Below are 27045 nucleotides of genomic sequence, written 5' to 3' on the forward strand. Positions count from 1 at the left end.
CTTTCTTCCTACTCCTCTGCCATTCATCCTACTCCTCTGCCATTCATCCTACTCCTCTGCCTTTCATTCTTACACTCTTCCTTTCATCCTCCCGCCCTGCCTTCCATCTACAGCTGTTTAACTCTGATCCATCTACGAAGCTAACTAACTTTGCTTGAAACATTAAATCTGCTCTCCAGACCCAAGCCCAGCTCATCAGATGCACTTTTTGTGTCTGCTGTGATCTTCTCCAATCGGGTCTTTTGGTTCCTCGAGGACTTTTGCTGTTGTTTGAGGAGCCAATCCCTGAAGGTGTGCCTGTGTCCAATCCCAACTTCACCCTCCTACAGAAAGAATACAGGCAACACGAATATATCACGGTGCAGGGACTGTAACAAACCCAATTTACCACACTCGAAAGCTGCTTATTATTATCTTAGCTCTGCCACCTCAGAGGCGATCCCAGGGCAGTCTCTCCAGGACAGACACACCTTGTGATCTGTGCAGAAAGAGACGTCATCCTTGGGGCTGAAGGCTGATTGGAGGATGCTCAGCCTCTTCTGGGTATATAAAGGACTGGGTCTAAGGTCAACGAAGCATCTCTCTGAAGGAAGAAAGATTGTCTGGAGGTGACCTGAGCTCTGTTCCAGAACCAGAGAATGGACAGCAGAGCATGGACCCTGGTGGCAGTGTGCCTGGTGGGCACCTGCTGGAGCTTACCTGTACAGGTGAGACCCCCTTTAACAATGGTATATAGAGCTGAGTGCAGGTACAGGTGAGACCCCCTTTAACCATGGTATATAGAGCTGAGTGCAGGCACAGGTGAGACCCCCTTTAACAATGGTATATAGAGCTGAGTGCAGGCACAGGTGAGACCCCTTTAACAATGGTATATGGAGCAGTGTGCAGGCACAGGTGAGACCCCTTTAACCATGGTATATAGAGCTGAGTGCAGACACAGGTGAGAGCTCCTTTAACAATGGTATATAGAGCTGTGTGCAGGCACAGGTGAGACTTCCTTTAACAATGGTATATAGAGCTGTGTGAAGGCACAGGTGAGACCACTTTAACGATGGTATATAGAGCTGAGTGCAGGCACAGGTGAGACCCCTTTAACAATGGTATATAGAGCTGTGTGCAGGCACAGGTGAGACCCCCTTTAACAATGGTATATAGAGCTGAGTGCAGGCACAGGTGAGACCCTCTTTAACGATGGTATATAGAGCTGTGTGCAGGTACAGGTGAGGCCCCCTTTAACAATGGTATATAGAGCTGAGTGCAGACACAGGTGAGACCCTTTAACAATGGTATTTAGAGCTGTGTGCAGGCACAGGTGAGGCCCCTTTAACAATGGTATATAGAGCTGAGTGCAGGCACAGGTGAGACCCCCTTAAACAATGGTATATAGAGCTGAGTGCAGGCACAGGTGAGACCCCCTTAAACAATGGTATATAGAGCTGAGTGCAGACACAGGTGAGACCCTTTAACAATGGTATATAGAGCTGTGTGCAGACACAGGTGAGACCCCCTTTAACAATGGTATATAGAGCTGAGTGCAGACACAGGTGAGATCCCCTTTAACAATGGTATATAGAGCTGAGTGCAGGCACAGGTGAGACCCTCTTTAACGATGGTATATAGAGCTGTGTACAGGTACAGGTGAGGCCCCCTTTAACAATGGTATATAGAGCTGAGTGCAGACACAGGTGAGACCCTTTAACAATGGTATATAGAGCTGTGTGCAGGCACAGGTGAGGCCCCTTTAACAATGGCATATAGAGCTGAGTGCAGGCACAGGTGAGACCCCCTTAAACAATGGTATATAGAGCTGAGTGCAGGCACAGGTGAGACCCTCTTTAACGATGGTATATAGAGCTGTGTGCAGGTACAGGTGAGGCCCCCTTTAACAATGGTATATAGAGCTGAGTGCAGACACAGGTGAGACCCTTTAACAATGGTATATAGAGATGTGTGCAGGTACAGGTGAGGCCCCCTTTAACAATGGTATATAGAGCTGAGAGCAGACACAGGTGAGACCCCTTTAACCATGGTATATAGAGCTGTGTGCAGGCTCAGGTGAGACCCCTTTAACAATGGTATATAGAGCTGTGTGAAGGCACAGGTGAGACCTCTTTAACAATGGTATATAGAGCTGTGTGCAGGCTCAGGTGAGACCCCTTTAACAATGGTATATAGAGCTGTGTGCAGGCACAGGTGAGACCCCTTTAACAATGGTATATAGAGCTGTGTGCAGGCACAGGTGAGACCCCCTTTAACAATGGTATATAGAGCTGTGTGCAGGCTCAGGTGAGACCCCTTTAACAATGGTATATAGAGCTGAGTGCAGGCACAGGTGAGACCCCTTTAACAATGGTATATAGAGCTGAGTGCAAGCACAGGTGAGACCCCCTTTAACGATGGTATATAGAGCTGAGTGCAGGCACAGGTAAGACCCCTTTAACGGTGGTATATAGAGCTGAGTGCAGGCACAGGTGAGACCCCTTTAACAATGGTATATAGAGCTGAGAGCAGGCACGGGTGAGACCCCCTTTAACAATGGTATATAGAGCTGAGAGCAGGCACAGGTGAGACCCCTTTAACAATGGTATATAGAGCTGAGTGCAGGCACAGGTGAGACCCCTTTAACAATGGTATATAGAGCTGAGTGCAGGCACAGGTGAGACCCTTTAACGATGGTATATAGAGCTGAGTGCAGGCACAGGTGAGACCCCTTTAACGATGGTATATAGAGCTGAGTGCAGGTACAGGTGAGACCCCCTTTAACAATGGTATATAGAGCTGTTTTCAGGCACAGGTGAGACCCCTTTAACAATGGTATATAGAGCTGAGTGCAGGCACAGGTGAGACCCCCTTTAACAATGGTATATAGAGCTGAGTGCAGGCACAAGTGAGACCCCCTTTAACGATGGTATATAGAGCTGTGTGCAGGCACAGGTGAGACCCTTTAACAATGGTATATAGAGCTGTGTGCAGGCACAGATGTGACCCTCTTTAACGATGGTATATAGAGCTGTGTGCAGGAACAGGTGAGACCCCTTTAACCATGGTATATAGAGCTGAGTGCAGGCACAGGTGAGACCCCCCTTTAACAATGGTATGTAGAGCTGTGCGCAGGCACAGGTGAGACCCCCTTTAACAATGGTATGTAGAGCCGAGTGCAGGCACAGGTGAGACCCCTTTAACAATGGTATATAGAGCTGAGTGGTGCAGGCACAGGTGAGACCGCTTTAACAATGGTATATGGAGCTGAGTGCAGGCACAGGTGAGACCTCTTTAACAATGGTATATAGAGCTGAGTGCAGGCACAGGTGAGACCCCCTTTAACCATGGTATATAGAGCTGTGTGCAGACACAGGTGAGACCCCTTTAACCATGTTATATAGAGCTGAGTGCAGGCACAGGTGAGACCCCCTTTAACAATGGTATATGGAGCAGTGTGCATGCACAGGTGAGACCCCTTTAACCATGTTATATAGAGCTGAGTGCAGGCACAGGTGAGACCCCCTTTAACAATGGTATATAGAGCTGAGTGCAGGCACAGGTGAGACCCCCTTTAACGATGGTATATAGAGCTGAGTGCAGGCACAGGTGAGACCCTCTTTAACGATGGTATATAGAGATGTGTGCAGGTACAGGTGAGGCCCCCTTTAACAATGGTATATAGAGCTGAGTGCAGACACAGGTGAGACCCTTTAGTAATGGTATATAGAGCTGTGTGCAGGCTCAGGTGAGACCCCTTTAACAATGGTATATAGAGCTGTGTGCAGGCACAGGTGAGACCTCCTTTAACAATGGTATATAGAGCTGAGTGCAGGCACAAGTGAGACCTCCTTTAACAATGGTATATAGAGCTGTGTGCAGGCTCAGGTGAGACCTCCTTTAACAATGGTATATAGAGCTGAGTGCAGGCACAAGTGAGACCTCCTTTAACAATGGTATATAGAGCTGTGTGCAGGCTCAGGTGAGACCTCCTTTAACAATGGTATATAGAGCTGTGTGCAGGCACAAGTGAGACCCTTTAACAATGGTATATAGAGCTGAGTGCAGGCACAAGTGAGACCTCCTTTAACAATGGTGTATAGAGCTGAGTGCAGGCACAGGTGAGACCCCTTTAACAATGGTATATAGAGCTGTGTGCAGGCACAAGTGAGACCTCCTTTAACAATGGTATATAGAGCTGAGTGCAGGCACAGGTGAGACCCCTTTAACAATGGTATATAGAGCTGTGTGCAGGCACAGGTGAGACCCCTTTAACAATGGTATATAGAGCTGTGTGCAGGCACAGGTGAGACCCCTTTAACAATGGTATATAGAGCTGTGTGCAGGCTCAGGTGAGACCTCCTTTAACAATGGTATATAGAGCTGTGTGCAGGCACAGGTGAGACCTCCTTTAACAATGGTATATAGAGCTGAGTGCAGGCACAAGTGAGACCCTTTAACAATGGTATATAGAGCTGAGTGCAGGCACAGGTGAGACCCCCTTTAACGATGGTATATAGAGCTGAGTGCAGACACAGGTGAGACCCTTTAACAATGGTATATAGAGCTGAGTGCAGGCACAGGTGAGACCCCTTTAACAATGGTATATAGAGCTGAGTGCAAGCACAGGTGAGACCCCCTTTAACAATGGTATATAGAGCTGAGTGCAGGCACAGGTAAGACCCCTTTAACGATGGTATATAGAGCTGAGTGCAGGCACAGGTGAGACCCCTTTAACAATGGTATATAGAGCTGCGAGCAGGCACGGGTGAGACCCCCTTTAACAATGGTATATAGAGCTGAGTGCAGGCACAGGTGAGACCCCTTTAACAATGGTATATAGAGCTGAGTGCAGGCACAGGTGAGACCCCTTTAACAATGGTATATAGAGCTGAGTGCAGGCACAGGTGAGACCCCCTTTAACAATGGTATATAGAGCTGTTTTCAGGCACAGGTGAGACCCCTTTAACAATGGTATATAGAGCTGAGTGCAGGCACAGGTGAGACCCCCTTTAACAATGGTATATAGAGCTGAGTGCAGTCACAAGTGAGACCCCCTTTAACGATGGTATATAGAGCTGAGTGCAGGCACAGGTGAGGCCCCCTTTAACAATGGTATATAGAGCTCTGTGCAGGCACAGGGGAGAGCTCCTTTAACAATGGTATATAGAGCTGAGTGCAGGCACAGGGGAGACCCTTTAACAATGGTATATAGAGCTGTGTGCAGACACAGGTGAGACCCTTTAACAATGGTATATAGAGCTGAGTGCAGTCACAGGTGAGACCCCTTTAACAATGGTATATAGAGCTGTGTGCAGTCACAAGTGAGACCCCCTTTAACGATGGTATATAGAGCTGAGTGCAGGCACAGGTGAGGCCCCCTTTAACAATGGTATATAGAGCTCTGTGCAGGCACAGGGGAGAGCTCCTTTAACAATGGTATATAGAGCTGAGTGCAGGCACAGGGGAGACCCTTTAACAATGGTATATAGAGCTGTGTGCAGACACAGGTGAGACCCTTTAACAATGGTATATAGAGCTGTGTGCAGGCACAGGGGAGACCCCCTTTAACCATGGTATATAGAGCTGAGTGCAGTCACAGGTGAGACCCCTTTAACAATGGTATATAGAGCTGTGTGCAGACACAGGTGAGACCCTTTAACAATGGTATAGAGCTGTGTGCAGGCACATGTGAGACCCCCTTTAACCATGGTATATAGAGCTGAGTGCAGGCACAGATGTGACCCTCTTTAACAATGGTATATAGAGCTGTGTGCAGGAACAGGTGAGACCCCTTTAACCATGGTATATAGAGCTGAGTGCAGGCACAGGTGAGACCCCTTTGACAATGGGATATAGAGCTGAGTGGTGCAGGCACAGGTGAGACCGCTTTAACAATGTTATATGGAGCTGAGTGCAGGCACAGGTGAGACCCCTTTAACAATGGTATATAGAGCTGAGTGCAGGCACAGGTGAGACCCCCTTTAACCATGGTATATAGAGCTGTGTGCAGACACAGGTGAGACCCTTTAACAATGGTATATAGAGCTGAGTGCAGGCACAGGTGAGACCCCTTTAACAATGGTATATAGAGCTGAGTGGTGCAGGCACAGGTGAGACCGCTTTAACAATGGTATATGGAGCTGAGTGCAGGTACAGGTGAGACCCCTTTAACAATGGTATATAGAGCAGTGTGCAGGCACAGGTGAGACCTCCTTTAACAATGGTATATAGATCTGAGTGCAGGCCCAGGTGAGACCTCCTTTAACAATGGTATATAGAGCTGAGTGCAGGCACAGGTGAGACCCCCTTTAACGATGGTATATAGAGCTGAGTGCAGGCACAGGTGAGACCCCTTTAACAAGGGTATATAGAGCTGAGTGCAGGCACAGGTGAGACCCCTTTAACAATGGTATATAGAGCTGAGTGGTGCAGGCACAGGTGAGACCCCCTTTAACGATGGGATATAGACCTGTTTGCAGGCACAGGTGAGACTCCCTTTAACAATGGTATATAGAGCTGAGTGCAGGCACAGGTGAGCCCCCCCTTTAACAATGGTATATAGAGCTGTTTTCAGGCACAGGTGAGACCCCTTTAACAATGGTATATAGAGCTGTGTGAAGGCACAGGTGAGACCCCTTTTACGATGGTATATAGAGCTGAGTGCAGGCACAGGTGAGACCCCTTTAACAATGGTATATAGAGCTGAGTGCAGGCACAGGTGAGACCCCCTTTAACGATGGTATATAGAGCTGAGTGCAGGCACAGGTGAGACCCCCTTTAACAATGTTATATAGACCTGTGTGCAGGCACAGGTGAGGCCTCTTTAACAATGGTATATAGTTAAAGTTCAAGTTCAGAAATTTGTATAGCGCACTATTCACCCAGAGGGTCTCAAGGCGCTTGAGGGAGGGGGGGAGCTTTACTTATCGAATATCCAAGTTTTTAGTTGCTTTCTGAAGGAGAGATGGTTCTGTGTAAGGCGGATGTGGGTGGGGAGAGAATTCCAGGTTTTGGCCGCTAAGTAGGAGAAGGATCTTCCCCCCATGGTGGATCTATGGATGCGCGGAATTGCGGCGAGGGCTTGATTGGACGATCGTATTTGGCGGGTGGGGGTGTAGAAGGACAGTCGCGTGGTGAGGCATTCGGGTCCTAGGTCGTATAGGGCTTTGTGTGCGTGGGTGAGGAGACGGAACGTTATTCTCTTGTTGATGGGGAGCCAGTGGAGGTCTTTCAGGTGATCGGAAATGTGAGCTTGGCGGGGGATGTCCAGTATGAGTCTGGCTGAGGCGTTTTGGAGGCGTTGGAGTTTTTTCTGTAGTTTGGCTGTGGTTCCGGCGTAAAGGGTGTTTCCGTAATCCAGTCGGCTGGTGACCAGTACGTGGGTGACCGTCTTTCTTGTTTCGGTGGGGATCCAACGGAAGAATTTTTTTGAGCATGCGTAGGATGTTGAAGCATGATGATGAGACGGCGTTGACTTGTCTGGTCATCGAGAGGGAGGAGTCAGGATGAAGCCCAGGTTACGTGCGTGATCCGTAGGTATGGGTGCGGTTCCCAGGGCCGGAGGCCACCGTGAGTCGTCCCAGGCAGAGGGGGATGAACCTAAGATGAGGACTTCCGTTTTGTCCGAGTTTAGTGCAGGCACAGGTGAGGCCCCTTTAACGATGGTATGTAGAGCCATGTGCAGGCACAGGAAAGGCCCCTTTAACAATGGTATATTGAGCTCTGTGCAGGCACAGGGGAGAGCTCCTTTAACAATTGTATATAGAGCTGAGTGCAGGCACAGGTGAGAACCCTTTAACAATAGTATATAGAGCTGAGTGCGGGCACAGGTGAGACCCCTTTAACAATGGTATATAGAGCTGAGTGCAGGCACAGGTGAGACCTCCTTTAACAATGGTATATAGAGCTGAGTGCAGGCACAGGTGAGACCCCCTTTAACAATGGTATATAGAGCTGAGTGCAGGCACAGGTGAGACCTCCTTTAACAATGGTATATAGAGCTGAGTGCAGGCACAGGTGAGACCTCCTTTAACAATGGTATATAGAGCTGAGTGCAGGCACAGGTGAGGCCCCTTTAACAATGGTATATGGAGCGGTGTGCAGGCACAGGTGAGACCCCTTTAACAATGGTATATAGAGCTGAGTGCAGGCACAGGTGAGGCCCCTTTAACAATGGTATATGGAGCGGTGTGCAGGCACAGGTGAGACCCCTTTAACAATGGTATATAGAGCTGAGTGCAGGCTCAGGTGAGACCCCCTTTAACAATGGTATATAGAGCTGAGTGCAGGCACAGGTGAGGCCCCTTTAACAATGGTATATGGAGCCGTGTGCAGGCACAGGTGAGACCCCTTTAACGATGGTATAAAGAGCTGAGTGCCGGCACAGGTGAGACACCTTTAACAATGGTAAATAGAGCTGAGTGCAGGCTCAGGTGAGACCCGTTTAACAATGGTATATAGAGCTGAGTGCAGGCACAGGTGAGACCCCTTGTATCATTTGTATATAGAGCTGTGTGCAGACACAGTTGAGGCCCCCTTTAACAATGGTATATAGAGCTGTGTGCAGGCACAGGTGAGACCCCCTTTAACAATGTTATATAGAGCTGAGTGCAGGCACAGGTGAGACCCCCTTCAGCGATGGTATATAGAGCTGAGTATAGGCACAGGTGAGACCCCCTTTAACGATGGTATATAGAGCTGAGTGCAGGCACAGGTGAGACCCCCTTTAACGATGGTATATAGAGCTGTGTGCAGGCACAGGTGAGGCCCCTTTAACAATGGTATATAGAGCTGAGTGCAGGCACAGGTGAGACCCCTTTAACAATGGTATATAGAGCTGTGTGCAGACACAGGTGAGACCCCCTTTAACGATGGTATATAGAGCTGAGTGCAGGTACAGGTGAGACCCCTTTAACATTGGTATATAGAGCTGTGTGCAGGCACAGGTGAGAGCTCCTTTAACGATGGTATATAGAGCTGTGTGCAGGCACAGGTGAGACTCCTTTAACGATGGTATATAGCGCTGTGTGCAGGCTTAGGTGAGGCCCCTTTAACATTGGTATATAGAGCTGTTTGCAGACACAGGTCAGAGCTGCAAGAACAGGGTGTATATGGTTCTGCGTTTGCCTAAACTCTCAGGTGTGCATCACTGTAAGTACACCTGTGCAGGTGAGAGCCGCAGTACCAGGGTTATATATGGTTCTGTGTAGGTGCAGACTCTCAGGTGTGTATCACTGTATGTACACCTGTGCAGGTGAGAGCCGCAGTAACAGTGTTGTATATGGTTCTGTGCAGGTGCAGTCTCTCAGGTGTGCGTCACTGTAAGTACACCTTTGCAGGTGAGAGCTGCAGTAACAGTGGTGTATATGGTTCTGTGTAGGTGCAGGCTCTTAGGTGTGCATCACTGTAGGTACACCTGTGCAGCTGAGAGCCGCAGTAACAGCGTTATATATGGTTCAGTGTAGACTCCCAGGTGTTCATCACTGTAAGTACACCGTGCAGGTGAGAGCCGAACTAACAGTGTTATATATGGTTCTGTGCAGACTCTCAGGTGTGCATCACTGGAAGGACACCTGTGCAGGTGAGAGCCGAACTAACAGTGTTATATATGGTTCTGCGCAGACTCTCAGGTGCAAGTACACCTGTGCAGGTAAGAACTGCAGTAACAGTGAATATATTTATGGTTCAGTGCAGTCTCTCAGGTGTTCATCACTGTAAATGTAAATACACCTGTGCAGGCGGGAGCCAAACTAACAATGTTATATATGGGTCTCTGTAGGGGCAGACTCTCAGGTGTGCATCACAGAGAGTGCACCTGTACAGCAAGAGTATATGAGTGACAGTATCACAAAGCCCTGAGTACAAGTAACTCTTCTCAGGTGTGCTTCACTGTCAGCGCACCCGTACAGCAGAGTGTATCAGTGACAGTATTACACAGTCCTGAGTACATGTAATAACTCTCAGGTGTGCTTCGCAGAGAGTGCACCTGTACAGGAGTGTGTATCAGTGACAGTATCACACAGCCCTTAGTACATGTAGTGACTCTCAGGTGGGTTTCATTGAGTGCACTCTTGAGCAGGGGAGTATGTCAGTGACAGTATCACACAGCCCTGAGTACATGTAACACCTCTCAGGTGTGTCTCATAGAGTGCACTCTTGAGTAGGGGAGTATGTCAGTGACAGGATCACACAGCCCTGAGTACATGTAATGCCTCTCAGGTGTGCTTCACAGAGAGCGCACCTGTGCAGCTGAGTGTATCAGTGACAGTATTACAGAGCCCTGTAGAGGAGAGTGTATCAGTGACAGTATCGCACAGCCCTGAGTACATGTAACGCCTCTCAGGTGTGTTTCGTAGAGTGCGCTCTTGAGTGGGGAGTATGTCAGTGACAGTATCACACAGCCCTGAGTACATGTAACGACTCTCAGCTTTCTTTCATATAGTGCACTCTTGAGCAGGGGAATACGTCAGTGACAGTATCACACAGCCCTGAGTACGTGTAACGACTCTCAGGTGTGTTTCATAGAGTGCACTCTTGAGCAGGGGAGTACGTCAGTGACAGGATCACACAGCCCTGAGTACATGTAACGCCTCTCAGGTGTGTTTCATAGAGTGCACTCTTGAGCAGGGGAGTACGTCAGTGACAGTATCAAACAGCCCTTAGTACATGTAGTGACTCTCAGGTGTGTTTCATTGAGTGCACTCTTGAGCAGGGGAGTATGTGAGTGACAGTGTCACACAGCCCTGAGTACATGTAGTGACTCTCAGGTGTCTTTCATTGAGTGCACTCTTGAGCAGGGGAGTATGTCAGTGTAGGAGATATAACCGCGAGGATTATAAGGCACCTAAGAGTATATGGTATGGCCTTATCCTGAAACAGCTTAGGGAGTTGTTCCCGACGGCTGCAGACAGGCTCAGCTCATGCTAGAGCTCCATCTCACATTAAACCACGCACTCTGCCTCCAGGATTGATGAGGCCTTCCATAGGAGTGGCTCACAGGTTAATATGTGTCCAGATATAGGTTTAGATATAGGTATACTATATCTAAGCAAGGGGTGGTTGCACCACCTTACCCCAGCTGAGTGATCAGCCAGTTGTGTCAATTGAAGAACCAGCCAGGGGTGGCAAAAGATATGCTGCAGCCCCTGGTAGGCCTTGGTGGCCCCTATGCCCTGGGCACCTATAGTGCATTATACAGGGGCTGACAAGGAGTCCATTTCCAATTGGGGTATGTACCTATAGCACATGTATTAGTAATTTAGTGAGAGAACAGCAGGCTGGGGGTCTGATCAGCAGGCCCACAGCCTCAGTAGTCGCAAACCAGTGAAGCAAAAAGCAAAAATTTGGGGTGACCATAGGATAGCAGACCCTACTCTCCTACACAACCCCCACCCCCCCCCCCCCCCAAACGCAGGGACATTAAACTAACCTTGACCAGATAAGTCTTCATGTTCTAAGTGGAAGTACCTGGAGAGACCATCTGCATTACCATGGTCAGTCCCTGGGCGGTGCTCCACTGTAAAGTCCATCCCCTGTAGGGAAATGGACCACCTGAGTAGTTTGGGGTTTTCACCCTTCATCTGATTTAGCCACAAGAGGGGCTTATGGTCTGTCTGAACTAGGAAGTGAGTTCCAAACAAGTAGGACCTCAACTTCTTCAGGGCCCAAACCACAGCAAAGGCCTCCCTCTCAATGGCTGACCAACGTTTCTCTCTGGGGGTCAGCCTTCTGCTAATGAAAGCAATGGGCTGGTCTTGACCATCTTGATTAAGTTGTGAGAGCACAGCTCCCACCCCCAACTCAGAAGCATCTGTCTGTACAATGAACTGTTTGGAGTAGTCAGGACTCTTTAGGATAGGTGCAGAGCACATGGCCTTCTTCAGGTCTTCAAAATGCCTTTTGACAGCTAGCTGTCCACTGAACCTTTTTTGGCATCTTCTTGGATGTCAAGTCATTTAATGGTGTCACTATAGACCCATAGTTTTTCACAAACTTTCTGTAATACCCAGTCAGGCCCAAGAAGGCTCTGACTTGTGTCTGGGTAACTGGAGGAGCCCAGCCCTGTATGGTCTGGATTTTGCTCTCCAGTGGCTGAACCTGACCCCCACCTACTAGGTGGCCCAGGTACACAACCTTACTCTGCCCTATCTGGCACTTAGTAGCCTTGATAGTCAGGCCTGCCTTTTGCAGGGCCTCCAAAACCTTCTTCAGGTGGATCAGGTGATCCTCCCAGGTGGAGCTAAAGACAGCAATATCATCTAGATACGCTGCACAAAAGTCATCCAACCCAGCAAGGACTTGGCTCACCAACCTTTGGAAAGTGGCAGGTGCATTCTTCAAACCAAAGGGCATTACCACAAACTGATAATGTCCACTAGGGGTAGAGAATGCTGTTTTGGCTTTGGACTCCTCAGCTAGTCTGATTTGCCAGTAGCCAGCTGTCAGATCAAATGTGCTCAGAAACTTGGCAGAAGCCAATCTGTCAATGAGCTCATCTGCTCTTGGAATGGGGTGAGCATCTGTCCTAGTGACAGCATTGAGACCCCTGTAGTCCACGCAAAATCTCATTTCTCTCTTTCCATCTTGGGTATGAGGTTTTGGCACAAGGACTACTGGGCTGGCCCATGGGCTCTCTGATGGCTCAATCACTCCAAGCTCCAACATCTTTTGCACCTCAGCCTTGATGCAATCCCTGACATGGTCAGGTTGCCTGTAGATCTTATTCTTCACAGGCAGACTGTCACCAGTGTCCACCACATGGGTACACCAGTCAGTCTGGCTGGGTGTGAGTGAAAACAAATGCCTGTGGGCCTGCAAAACTTGTCTGCAGTCCATCTGTTGCTGGTCCGTGAGGCTGCCCGCCAAGACTACTCCATCAACTGAACCATCATCAGGGTTCTGAGAAAGCAGGTCTGGGAGAGGGTCACTCTCTTCCTCCTGATCCCCATCTGTGGCCATGAGCAAGCTCATGTCCTCCCTGTCCACAAATGCTTTCAAACGGTTTACATGGATCACCCTGTGAGGGCTCCTAGGGGTTCCAAAGTCAACCAAGTAGGTGACTTCTCCCTTTTTCTCAATGATAGGATAGGGTCCACTCCATTTGTCCTGGAGTGCTGCTGGGGCCACTGGCTCCAGTACCCACACCTTCTGTCCTGGTTGGAACTCTACCAGTACAGCCTTTTGGTCATGCCAAGCTTTTTGCAATTCTTGGCTGGCCTCCAGGTTTTTGGATGCTCTCTCCATGTATTCAGCCATCCTGGAGCAGAGACCAAGTACATAGTCCACTATGTCTAGCTTAGGCTTTTTGAGAGGTAACTCCCATCCTTCCTTCACCAAACACAATGGACCCCTCACAGGGTGGCCAAACAAAAGTTCAAAAGGGCTGTAGCCAACCCCCTTCTGTGGTACCTCTCTGTAAGCAAAGAGCAGGCAAGGTAAAAGAATGTCCCATTTCCGCCTGAGCTTCTCTGGTAATCCTTTTATCATGCCTTTTAGGGTCTTGTTAAATCTCTCCACAAGCCCATTGCACTGTGGATGGTAGGGGGTGGTAAACTTGTAGTTTACTCCACACTCCTTCCACATTGCTTTCAGATAGCTAGACATAAAGTTCGTGCCTCTATCTGATACTACCTCCTTTGGGAAGCCCACTCTTGAGAAAACTGCAATGAGGGCTTTTGCCACCACAGGTGCTGTGGTGGTCCTCAGGGGAATAGCCTCTGGATACCTGGTGGCATGATCCACTACCACCAGTATAAATCTGTTCCCAGATGCTGTTTGGGGGTCCATTGGACCCACAATATCAATTCCAACTCTTTCAAAGGGGACCCCCACCACAGGTAGTGGTATTAGGGGGGCCTTTGTTGTGCCACCTGACTTACCACTGGCTTGGCAAGTGACACAGGAGCGACAAAACTCCTTGACATTTTCTGACATGTGAGGCCAGTGAAAGTGTGAAACAAGCCTGTCCCACGTCTTGTTCTGGCCTAAGTGTCCTGCAAGGGGAATATCATGGGCCAAGGTAAGAAGTAACCCCCTAAACTTCAGAGGTATAACCAACCTCCTGGTCATGCCAGGCTTGGGGTCTCTAGCCTCTGAGTAAAGGAGTCCATCGTCCCAATACACAGTATGGGTACCTTGGGCATCCCCAGCAGCCTCAGCAGCAGCCTGCTGTCTGAGGGGTTCAAGGGAAGGGCAATCTAATTGCGCCTGCCTCAGGTCTGCCCTTGAGGGTCCCCCTGTCCCCAGAAACTCAACCTGGTAAGGTTCAAGTTCCTCAGAGACAGTCTCCTCTTGGACTGCAGAATCAGTTTCCTCTGAAACTTGATCCTCAACCTGGGGCAAGGTGGAAGGCTCAGCCTTTCCTCTATTGCTCCTCCTCTTGGGTTGTGGTTGGTCTATTGTTTCAAGATCCACCACTGGTTCAGGAAGGCACTTCTTAGCCTGAGACCTTGTCACTGCAAGGACATGGGCTGAAATCCCTAGCATTTCTGCATGAGTCCTGTACTCCACTTCTGACCAAACTGAGCTTTCAAGAGCATTGCCTAACAGACGGTCTACTGGGAGATCTGCATTCACAACAACTTTCTTTAGGCCATCTACCCCTCCCCAGGAGAAGTTCACAACTGCCACACTATGGGAAGTAGTGGAGTTGCTGGCGTTGGTCACTAGGTAACTTTCACCTAGTACAATTTGTCCAGGGTCCACAAAGTCAGGTGTCACCATTGTGACACTGGCACATGTGTCCCTGTAGGCCTGAGCCAGTTTCTCATTGATTAAAGGCGTCTGCCTATATTTGCCCAGGTTACTGGGGCTCACTGTAGTGGACAAAGTCAAGTCCACATCATATAGGAGAACTGCCTGAGTAGGGGTTCTGACTAGGCCAGATCCTACTTCAATACCCAGGGTCAACCCTGCTACACCCTTGGACTGTGTTCCACCACTGCTTACTGGACTAGGGGTTGCAGTTGCTTTAGGAGCTGGAGTGGTGGGGACTGGATTTGTCTTAGTGCATTCACTGCCCCAGTGTGAAACTGATTTGCAGGTATTACACCAAGGTTTCTTTGGGCCATTATTCTTCTTCTTCTTGTTTCCATTTTGGGAACCACCCTCCTTACTATTAGTTTGGGGGCCTGAAGACTTCTGGTCTTTTTCTTTATCTTTCTGATTTCCACCCTTCTGGTCTGTTTTCTTCTGGTCACCACCTTGGTTCTGGGGTTTCTGCTTGATCCTTGTTCTGACCCATTTGTCTGCCTTCTTTCCCAATTCTTGGGGAGAGGTCATATCAGAGTCAATAATGTATTGATGCAACAGCTGGTTTGTACAGTTATTAAGGATCTGCTCTCTCATGATAAGATTGTACAATCCTGTATAGTCTGAAACTTTACTTCCCTGCAACCAACCCTCCAGAGCCTTAGTGGCACAATCTACGAAATCAGTCCAGTCTTGAGTCTGTGCTTTTTGGGTGTCTCTGAACAACAACCTGTATTGCTCAGTGGTTAGGCCAAACCCTTCAATAAGAGCACTCTTCAAGACAGAGTAGTTTTTGGCATCCTCAGGTCTAACTGTGAGGAGCCTGTCCCTCCCTTTCTCAGAAAAGGAGTACCATAAAATTGCAGACCACTGATCCTGAGGAACCTGCTGTACCATGCAGGCTCTCTCAAGAGCAGTCATCCATTTGTGGATGTCATCCCCTTCCTTGTAGGGGGCCACAATTTTTGTCAGGTTTCTATTATCATAGCTCCTGTCTTTTTCTCTAGGAATGTTGCTGCCACCAGTGGCATCTAAGCCACACAATTTCCGCTCTCTTGCCAAGGCAAGTCTAGCTTGAGCCAAGGCTACCTCCTCCCTCTCTATTTGGAGTTTGACAGCCGTCATTCTGGCCCTATGCTCTATCTTCTGAGAGGCAGTCATACCTCTCTGAGATTCTCTTGAGGCACTAGAAATATGAGAGTCCCCTGAGGGAGATCTCACTCTTCTGTTGCCTGGGAGAATGATACTGTGGGATCTGGGGAGGTGCTGGCCCTCTCCATTTCCCAGTAGGTCTAAGTTGGCCTGGTTAAGCCTGGCAACTAGGACCTGGCTACCCCTCTGATCCTGATCTTCTGGGTCCTCTACATCTGAGTCCTCCTCTCCCTCCTCTCCTTCTTCTCCTTCTTCCTCCTGAGGGGCATCAGTTACAGTGGGGTTCACTCCATCTCCTGACTCTAAGGTAACTTCATTCACCTTCTCTAAGTCATCCTGCTCTAGAATGGCTATCAGGATAGGACAGGTGGGACTTCTGCCCCTTTTTAACCCTCTTGAGATGCACAAGGCAATCAAGTCCTTTCGGGTTAATTTGTCATAGCTGGAAGTTGCCTTGGTAAGGTCAACTGTCGCAGGAGTGGACCCTGAGGCTACTCCTGTGTCAGACATGACTCTAGTGTGGTGTAAGTGATGCACCTACCTACACTAAGTGTTTTCCTACTGTACCTTGCTAGTGAGTTGTAGTCAGGGTGTGCTAATCCCTTTAATCTACAACTACTAAGTTCAGTAGAACTTAATATGCTAAGCTTTTGATTTATATGTACCTAGAGGTACTTGATGTGATCTTTCAATTTGATAAAAGATTGCAATGGTAAAACAACAGCAAGCTCAAATCCGCACCGCTGCTCACCAATGTGAGAAGTTGGCCTGATAGGTGATGTTTCCAATTCTGGATCCACCTGTTATCAGACCAAACAATCCCTTATGGTGTTTGGTTGTAAGTCAACCTTATTAGACAAGCTATCCTAGGGGTAGCATGGACTAAGCAGCCTAAAGGCTTAACTTAAGAGGTCGTGTTAAGCGAGCTGTTTTACCACATACAATCCTGTAATATCAAATGAAAGGACACCACACAAGTATATATTATAAAAATATATGTGTTTATTACTAAAAACAATCCCCAGTATTCTTTATGAATAAAGGGGCACAAGCGGTAAATCAAAAGCACAGTTTAAACATACAAAGTTGCACAATTATGGATGAGGGCAGGGGCCACTCAAACCATATACTAAACAAGTGGTATAAGAGATACCAATCGAACAGTGGTTAGGCCTAGGGCCTAGGGAATCGCTGGGAGCAGTCAGGACAAGCAGTGCTGAAGTCGGGAAAAGCCCGCGGGATTCGGGTGCAGTGCGGAAAGCGCACGCATGCACCAATGTTAACCAATGGTGCGTAAAAGTTGTAAAGTTAAAGTTTAAGGACACTTCCGCTGAACCTAGAGGAACAAAACTTAAGACACAGACCCTAGAGATGTGTACCAGTGTGGGAACACCGGCGGAGCAAAGTTACCTCACCCACAGGAAGCGGGTGCACAGGGTCGAAGTTGAGTCGGGTTTCGTCACGCAGGCTCTTGGTGCTTGAAGCTGAAAGGGCTGCAGGTGGGGTGAAAGAGAAGTGTCCAGTGGAGTCCAAGGGTGGACTCAAGTCGAAAAGTACCTGAAAGCAGAGGGGACAGAGTCTGGGTCACTCAGCAGTGACCAGGGTGGAACCAGGACGGAACCAGGCAATGTCGGGCGCAATCAGGTGGTCGTCGAGGAGCTTCTCTCCGCTGTCACGTGGGCTCTGGGGCATCTGCGACATCCAGGAGCAGGTCACGATCTGTCCCACGAGGGCTCTCACCGTCGGCGCAGTCGGCTTCAAGTTTGGAGCAAACAACACTTGGCAAGAGCAATCCACGCGGAACCGGGAGATTGCTTCTCACTCGAACCAGGAGGGTCAGAGTGGGGGCTCCTTTTCAGGGGAGCTGGTGCAAGTCTGGGGTAACCAGAATCACAAGTCGTCTTTGTAGTTTCGTCGGCACAGGGACCACTAGCCAGCTGGCAAGTGACCGGGCCAACGCGTTGAGCCAAATGGAGCAGAAGGGCCCCACGCAGCACTCGTCGAGTGTGGAGGGCTGAACTTCGGTGCAAGAGTGGCTCAGGGTGGGGGCTTCTCAAACCCCGGTGTACAGCTTCGAGGGTCACTCGTGGGCTGCACGGTCAGCGTCTCGTGGTCAATTCAAGATGGCGTGCCCCACGCTTCCGGTCGCCTCCACGGGTCTCAGCTCTGCAGGGACTGTGGATTGGGCTGTTGGAAGGCAGGCAAGCTTGATCTCGTCGATCTCTGTCGCTCGAGTTCCGGCGGGAACTGCGAAGACGACTTGTGATTCTGGTTACCCCAGACTTGCACCAGCTCCCCTGAAAAGGAGCCCCCACTCTGACCCTCCTGGTTCGAGTGAGAAGCAATCTCCCGGTTCCGCGTGGATTGCTCTTGCCAAGTGTTGTTTGCTCCAAACTTGACGCCGACTGCGCCGACGGTGAGAGCCCTCGTGGGACAGATCGTGACCTGCTCCTGGACGTCGCAGATGCCCCAGAGCCCACGTGACAGCGGAGAGAAGCTCCTCGACGACCACCTGATTGCACCCGACATTGCCTGGTTCCGTCCTGGTTCCACCCTGGTCACTGCTGAGTGACCCAGACTCTGTCCCCTCTGCTTTCAGGTACTTTTCGACTTGAGTCCACCCTTGGACTCCACCGGACACTTCTCTTTCACCCCGCCTGCAGCCCTTTCAGCTTCAAGCACCAAGAGCCTGCGTGACGAAACCCGACTCAACTTCGACCCTGTGCACCCGCTTCCTGTGGGTGAGGTAACTTTGCTCCGCCGGTGTTCCCACACTGGTACACATCTCTAGGGTCTGTGTCTTAAGTTTTGTTCCTCTAGGTTCAGCGGAAGTGTCCTTAAACTTTAACTTTACAACTTTTACGCACCATTGGTTAACATTGGTGCATGCGTGCGCTTTCCGCACTGCACCCGAATCCCGCGGGCTTTTCCCGACTTCAGCACTGCTTGTCCTGACTGCTCCCAGCGATTCCCTAGGCCCTAGGCCTAACCACTGTTCGATTGGTATCTCTTATACCACTTGTTTAGTATATGGTTTGAGTGGCCCCTGCCCTCATCCATAATTGTGCAACTTTGTATGTTTAAACTGTGCTTTTGATTTACCGCTTGTGCCCCTTTATTCATAAAGAATACTGGGGATTGTTTTTAGTAATAAACACATATATTTTTATAATATATACTTGTGTGGTGTCCTTTCATTTGATATTACAGGATTGTATGTGGTAAAACAGCTCGCTTAACACGACCTCTTAAGTTAAGCCTTTAGGCTGCTTAGTCCATGCTACCCCTAGGATAGCTTGTCTAATAAGGTTGACTTACAACCAGACACCATAAGGGATTGTTTGGTCTGATAACAGGTGGATCCAGAATTGGAAACATCACCTATCAGGCCAACTTCTCACAGTCAGTGACAGTGTCACATATCCCTGAGTACATGTAACGCCTCTCAGCTGTCTTTCATAGAGTGCACTCTTGAGCAGGAGAGCATGTCAGTGACAGTATCACACAGCCCTGAGTACATGTAACGACTCTCAGGTGTGTTTCATATAGAACGCTCGAGTAGGGGAGTATGTCAGTGACAGTATCACACATCCCTGAGTACATGTAACACCTCTCAGCTGTCTTTTATAGAGTGCACTCTTGAGTAGGGGAGTATGTCAGTGACAGTATCACACATCCCTGAGTACATGTAACACCTCTCAGCTGTCTTTCATAGAGTGCACTCTTGAGCAGGGGAGTATGTCAGTGACAGTATCACACAGCCCTTAGTACATGTAACGCCTCTCAGCTGTCTTTCATAGAGTGCACTCTTGAGTAGGGGAGTATGTCAGTGACAGTATCACACATCCCTGAGTACATGTAACACCTCTCAGCTGTCTTTCATAGAGTGCACTCTTGAGCAGGGGAGTATGTCAGTGACAGTATCACACAGCCCTTAGTACATGTAACACCTCTCAGCTGTCTTTCATAGAGTGCACTCTTGAGCAGGGGAGTATGTCAGTGACAGTATCACACAGCCCTTAGTACATGTAACGACTCCCAGGTGTGTTTCATAGAGTGCGCTCTTGAGTAGGGGAGTATGTCAGTGACAGTACAACACATGTGAGGCCTCCACATCTCCTGCACCAGTGGAGACAACATGGCGGACGCAGCTCCTTGCACAGCCGAGGGAGCTTCTTGTAAACTCAGATGGGGTGACAGGTCACCACAACCAAGGTTTTAAGGTACACCTTTTACAGCGCTTTGAGGCTATGAGACAGGCACCGCAATGTCAGCAGTGTAGCAAGAGTGCCGTAGGCCCTATGCAAGAAAGAGAAATGTCCCCTCCTGTGCAGATGTTGTGTAGTATAAGACAGGCATAGCAGCCGCCACAGTAGGAGTAAAGTGGGACTCTCTCCCCTGTGGGCCCTAATGCCGCAGCAGCATTGTAAACTACAACCCTGATCCAAGTGCCTAGACACCGAGAGTAATCATACCTACTTTGCCTGTGACTGGGTCGGATTGCTGCTTGACCCCAACAGCCGTTCTTCCTGTAACTGCGGATTTTCCAGTAACTGCTAGCGGAACCCGCTTCGCGGGTCCCGCGTCGCCCTGGGTCTTGGGCAGAAGCATTCTTGAACACCTGTGGCCGTGGACTGGGACAGAGGGCTGCGAGCGAAGGGGTGTGGACTCACTTTCCCAGGAGTCCAAGGGAAACCCCGCACCCGTAACACCTGGGCTGCTCTCCCTCATCGTCCCGCCTCCTGCCTCCTCGGATCGAGATAAAGTGCCCCGCTTGGTTCACGAACGCGGGACACATACCTACTTTGCCTGTGACTGGGTCGGATTGCTGCTTGACCCCAACAGCCGTTCTTCCTGTAACTGCGGATTTTCCAGTAACTGCTAGCGGAACCCGCTTCGCGGGTCCCGCGTCGCCCTGGGTCTTGGGCAGAAGCATTCTTGAACACCTGTGGCCGTGGACTGGGACAGAGGGCTGCGAGCGAAGGGGTGTGGACTCACTTTCCCAGGAGTCCAAGGGAAACCCCGCGCCCGTAACACCTGGGCTGCTCTCCCTCATCGTCCCGCCTCCTGCCTCCTCGGATCGAGATAAAGTGCCCCGCTTGGTTCACGAACGCGGGACACATACCTACTTTGCCTGTGACTGGGTCGGATTGCTGCTTGACCCCAACAGCCGTTCTTCCTGTAACTGCGGATTTTCCAGTAACTGCTAGCGGAACCCGCTTCGCGGGTCCCGCGTCGCCCTGGGTCTTGGGCAGAAGCATTCTTGAACACCTGTGGCCGTGGACTGGGACAGAGGGCTGCGAGCGAAGGGGTGTGGACTCACTTTCCCAGGAGTCCAAGGGAAACCCCGCGCCCGTAACACCTGGGCTGCTCTCCCTCATAGTCCCGCCCCTCATCTAACTGGAGGTACAGCCCTATAAGAATTGTAGCGCCTTGCTGCGCGGGAGCGCGCGGGAGTGCCCGGGGCTAAGCCCGGGCAAAGGGCGGGCCCTCTGTGGCCCTCCGTGGCCTGCAGTGCCTGGCCTGGGCATACCTCTATTTTTCTTTGTATCCTAGTTCCTATATTTTTCACTATTGTCTATTGACTCTATGCTTGAGGCCAACCGGCCAATCACTTGTCTGGTTTTCCACTTTCTGTGTGGCTAGATTTACTCGTTTTTGTGCCTATTGTCAGTTTGGGGTCCTTTGCTAGTATTGTCTTATTACCCTTAGCTGCTTTTTGTCTTGCCAGAGATGTCCACTCGTAAAACCAGGAGCCAGAGAGCTGGTAACGATAAAACTAAAAAAGTTATTGGCACCCTAGATAATTTTATTTCTCGTACGAATTCTCTGATAGACCAGGGTATTTCTCTAATGGAAAGGAGGGTTTTGCTTGATCTTGCTCAAGCGAAAAGGTCATCACTCGGCAACATAGCATTGATACATTCCCCGCCCCAAGGCCGAAACAACCTTGCTCTTCCTGCTGGGAAACCGATTGAAGATATTACCCCTGCCATCTGCCCACCATCATTACCCACCGATGCCCCCGTTATGAGTATATCACCTTCCAATATCCCCCATCTATCTGTGACAGTATCTCACGGTGATATTGATTCCCCCCAGGTGGGTGGGTCTGACACTAATATGTCAGCTTCAAATGTCCCGAATTTGTTAAACCCTCCAACTGTTAACCCCGTCATAATTCCACAAGGGGCTATGGGGTCTAACTCTGGGGGGGATAACCTGGGTGTGACGATGGTAGATGATGGGACCTCTCAGGCTTCCATTAATCAACCTGAGTCTGACTTATTAGACGCCACTCCTCATTTATTATCTCTAGGGGTTCCGGATGATATATCACATGATAGCAGCCTGGCCAGTATTTTGGATATTAGTGGAAGTAGTGTCTCATCAACCATTTCAGGGGAAGGGCTTGATTCTTTAATGAATTCTATGTCTACCTTGATTAAATCATTGCTCTTGCCCCTGGAGACTAGGCTCGCTAATATAGAACATCAACTTGTTACCATCCTTGCGTTGCAAGACCCTAAGTCGATTCTTCGTGGTCCCTGCACTTCGGTGGTTTCACCGCCTGTCGCTAATACTGTGCCCGGCAATAAAAACCCATCCACGGGGAGTATTCTGGCACCCACAACCAGCTCATCAAACACTTCTCAGCCGGTAAACAACACACAGAACAACAATAAACCCTCCACCTCTATATGCCCAAGCGCAGCGATTAGAAAGGTACCTAGCATTCCAGCTCCTGCTATTCCCCAGACACAGCCCAGAAAAACCACCACACGACGTAACATCAATCTACCACCTGATGCATGTCCGTTTGTGGTCGTTCTGACGGGCATTCCTGAGTTGCCCACGTCCACCTCTGAGCCTTTCTGGGCGATTAAAAACAAAATATGCCACTGGCTTGACAAAAACTACCCTCCACCCCCTGGTCTAAATAAGAACATACTCATGGTAGAACGGGCCCCTTGGGTAGGTGGGAAGAAGAAAAGTATAAAGGGTGATTGTGTCGTTATCACGTTTGAGGACCCACGATTAGTAGAATTTATTTGTTCTTTTCCTCCATGTGATAACAAATCGGTGGTATCAGCCAAACCCCTGTCTTTTTTCTATGCGCAAGAGGGTCATGAGGATGTCAGATGGAGTTGGTTGAGGCCGGCTAAAAAAGGTCTGGGGAGAGGTAGTAATGGGAATGCTATATCTACCTATCAGAACCCCCAACAATGGGGAATGGTTGCGGAGGAAGGTTGGAACTTAGTCCATAGGAGGAAGGGGCATCAGTGGAAGGGTGATCCTCAGTTTAATGGAGAAGGGTGGGGCCCACAACTCAACTATCCTTTATTCCCTTGCTACAATCGTTTTAGTGGGCTGGAAGAGGTGGACTGACCATCACCTAAGTCCCCTGAAGCTGTCATTGGAAGTGGGGTACTTACTCCCCTAGATAGTGGCACTATCCTTAATGCTAGGGAGGGATTACCCATCCAGGATAGTATCATTCTAGACCCACTGGCAGGGGATATTGATATTTTGGCACCCTTGGAAAAACCTTCATTGTCCCCTTCCCTGGTTAAAATCCTGTCTTGGAACATAGCGGGCTTAAAGAAAAATCTGTCTAATCCTGCATGGAACAAATTCCTAGAGGATTACCATATCTGCATGTTCCAGGAAACCTGGTGTGTCGAGCCAGAACATAAGCATGGTTATTCTACATTCTTTGTCCCTGCAACTCAGCAAGGGAAGGGGCGTCCATCAGGAGGCCTACTTATTTGGATTAGGATAGATTTGAACTGTGAGGTTAATGTTAAACACATCCCCACCAACGACATACTCCACATAACTGTTAAAAGGCAGTCTGCCAGAAATGTTTTGGAACTCTTCTGCATTTATGCCAGGGGGCTCCCAGGGGGCCAATCTTCACCAATATTAGAGCTGTTAGACAACAGGCTTTCAGTCCTCCCCCCTAAATCCTCAGTACTGGTGGGAGGTGATTTTAATTGTACATTTGAGCCCCTCGATGAGGAGGATTCCCTGGGTTTTCATAATAAACCAGGGAACCAGCTCATTCCATCTTTATCACTGGCCCCAATTAAGAAGTGGTCTGCCCGAGCCATCCAGTTAAATGCCCTGGTGTCTGCCCATGACCTATGGGCCTTAAACGGCCGCACTACATCAGACAGTATGGGCGCAATGACTTTTAATCGAATAGGCTGCCCGTCACGGATTGATTACATCCTTTTAGATGTTTGGTCATGGGCTAAGCTTGTTGATATGGAGGTCATTCAGAGGATCGATAGTGACCACAATCCGCTCTGTATGGGCATGTTTTGGGGTGATAATACTTGTAAAGATGTCTCAAATGAGCTGATCACCAAAGAATTAGTTCCATCTAACTGTAATCGCAGGATTAAATGGAATGTGGTCAGGTGTAATGAAGGGACACTCGAGAACATCAGAGTTCTAGTTTTGGCTGCTTCAAACGCCTTGGCATCAGTGCACCAAACTCCCCCCCAGCCTTGGGGGTCCACGCTAGCAGTTAAGTACAAAGACCTAATAGGGGAGATTAGTATGTTTTTTTCGAAAAAAACCAGGGGATTCCCAGTGATCAAACACACCCAAATGAAGGGGAACCCTTGGTATACTGCCTCCTGTAGGGAAAAAAGAAAAGCCATCTGCCTGGCTATAAAAAACAAGGATGCACCAGCAGCCAGATCAGCGAGACAAGATTACCGCACTAGTATTGTGAAAGCCAAAAAAGATTGGGAAGAGGAACATTGGCAAGCATTAAAGGAAGCGGCCCATGGGAAAAATGCCACTGTATTCTGGAAACTGATAAATATTCTTGATAGAGGTGGTGCTGAGACTATTCCTAACCACATAACTGAGTGCCAATGGCATGCCCACTTTTCTAAATTATATGGTGTAGGCACCTCGGAAGTTGCGTTAGCACTCCCAACAATTGATACTGGCTGTCTGGCTCAACCAAATGGTGGCTTTACAGATGCATTGTTCACGCCTTGCGAGGTCCAGGAAGCCATCCACAAAATAACACCGGGTAAGGCACCTGGCCCGGATGGAATACCGGGTGATTTACTGTTGCATAATCCAATGGTTTGGGCTGAACTTATTGTAAATATTATGAATCTTATTCAGCTGGGTCACCAAGTACCTGACTCATGGAAAGGTGCCGAAGTTGTCACCATTTTTAAAAAGGGCGAGAGAGAGGACCCTGCCAACTACAGACCAATTAGTTTAATTGATGTTATTCAAAAAGTAGTTGGTAGGGTAATTGTAAATAGGATTGAGGGCTGGCTTATGGAAGAAAACATCCTTTCCCATTTTCAGGCAGGATTTAGAAGTAATGTAGGAGCAATCGACCAAGTTTTTAGATTCTGTGCAGTTTTTTGGAAAACAGTGTCAATAGCCAGAGGGAGTCTTTACCTGCCTTTTATAGACTTAAAAACTGCATTTGATGTAATACCCCGTGTCAAATTATGGAATGTCCTATTGGATATGGGCTTCCCATCCTATTTGTTAAATCTTATTATCAAACTTCATGAGGGTACCTATGCTAGGATACGTTGGGGGACGCAGGGGCATCTGACTAAGAGTATCCCTGTTAACAGAGGGGTGCGGCAAGGGTGCGTGATGGCTCCTACTTTGTTCTCCCTCTTTATAAATGGGGTGGTGAAACATCTGCAAGAGTTACCAGCAGATGCCCCCATTATAGCGGGGGAGAAAACACCATCGCTCCTCTTTGCTGATGACACCCTTCTGTTATCAAAAACTCCCACAGGTCTCCAAACTCTCCTTGACCAGTTTAGTGTTTTTTGTCAGGAACGGGGACTCACAATAAACACAACTAAAACTAAATTAATGGTTATGACCGCCAAGAGGAAATACAGGAATATTCACCTGACTTTGAACGGATCTCCCCTCGAGGTGGTCGAAGAGTTTGATTACCTCGGTGTTAGGATTAATAATAGTATGAAGTGGGAACCCCATATAAACAAAATGATTTTAAACCTCAAAAGAGTTTCCGGCACTATTTTAAAAAACCAGCGTCTCTCTGTGAGCAGGCCAGTTGCTCCTGCTTTGTCAGTTTATGAGGGTAAAGCAATAGCCTCAGCTGTTTATGGCTCAGAATTATGGGGCATTGAGAACACCAACGATCATGTCCTAACTGAGAATAAGTTTATGAGGGACCTGGTTTCATTACCAACTTCCACCCCACTCAAACCCTTATTTGCAGATCTGGGTAGGAGGTCCATTCGGGACATTCTCCAGCTTCGTCCCCTCCTATATTGGGTTCGTTTGAGGAGGACCCCCGAATTAGCTAATTATGCTTTAGTGTTAGATGAAATGCTAAAACTAAACACTTCAGGCAAAATCAGGTGGCTAAATGTCTTAAAACAACTTGTAGCTAGTGTGGGTTTAAGTGACGCATGGGCCTCTCAATCTCCCCCACCAAAACAACTGGTGAAAAAACTATACTGGGACTGGATTGAGGCCAATGCCTTACAGAACCCAAATTGGGGACACTTAACTGAGATCTTTTTGACCCACAAGTGTAATATAAAGCTAGAACTGTTCTTGGATTTTATTCAGATTCCTCGGGATAGGACACTTTATCTGAAATTTAGATATGGAACATTGCCCCTTAAAATTTTCACATCTAGATGGAATAGAAGGAGGGAAGAGGATATAAAGTGTCCAGGTTGTACAAATCCTGAAGAATCATTAGGCCACTTCTTTTTTGCCTGCAAAGCGTACATCCTACCTAGGAACAAACGGTTAAAACCTGTATTAAAGAACCTTGGAGTTAGGGACTATAAATCAGCTTTGCGTATCCTTACCTCCAACACCTCTTCCATGGTTATTATTTGTGGGGTTGCAAAGTTTTTATCATGTGCCTGGATCATTAGGACTAAATTGTTGGAAAATGTCTTTTCAGTCAATATCTCCACATGACTTTTATATGTATTCCTGTAAATGATGAATTGGTTTTATATTTATGTGTGTATTACATGTTTGTACTTTTTATGATACATGTGTCGAATAAAAGTATAATGACTGACAGTAATCTTAGAGGCGCATCACAGGCGTAAGAGGGACTTCCCTGAGCACATGTGAGGTATAGGTCTGGTAGACCGGGGTCACCAT

At 48.6% G+C, this 27045-nt stretch overlaps 1 protein-coding gene across 1 annotated transcript in view; it reads left to right on the top strand.

Moving 5' to 3' along the window:
* Positions 1 to 200: 200 nt before the first annotated feature.
* LOC144827871 (embryonic protein UVS.2-like) overlaps positions 201 to 27045 on the top strand; it is a 102422-nt gene continuing 75577 nt past the window's right edge. Inside the window, exon 1 of the mRNA XM_078686036.1 lies at positions 201 to 707. Coding sequence (XP_078542162.1) covers positions 639 to 707 — 69 coding nt within the window. The 5' untranslated portion in view covers positions 201 to 638. The remainder of the gene's footprint in view (positions 708 to 27045) is intronic.

Source organism: Lissotriton helveticus, chromosome 4_1 (assembly GCF_964261635.1).
Source record: "Lissotriton helveticus chromosome 4_1, aLisHel1.1, whole genome shotgun sequence".
Taxonomy (NCBI): Eukaryota; Metazoa; Chordata; class Amphibia; order Caudata; family Salamandridae; genus Lissotriton; species Lissotriton helveticus.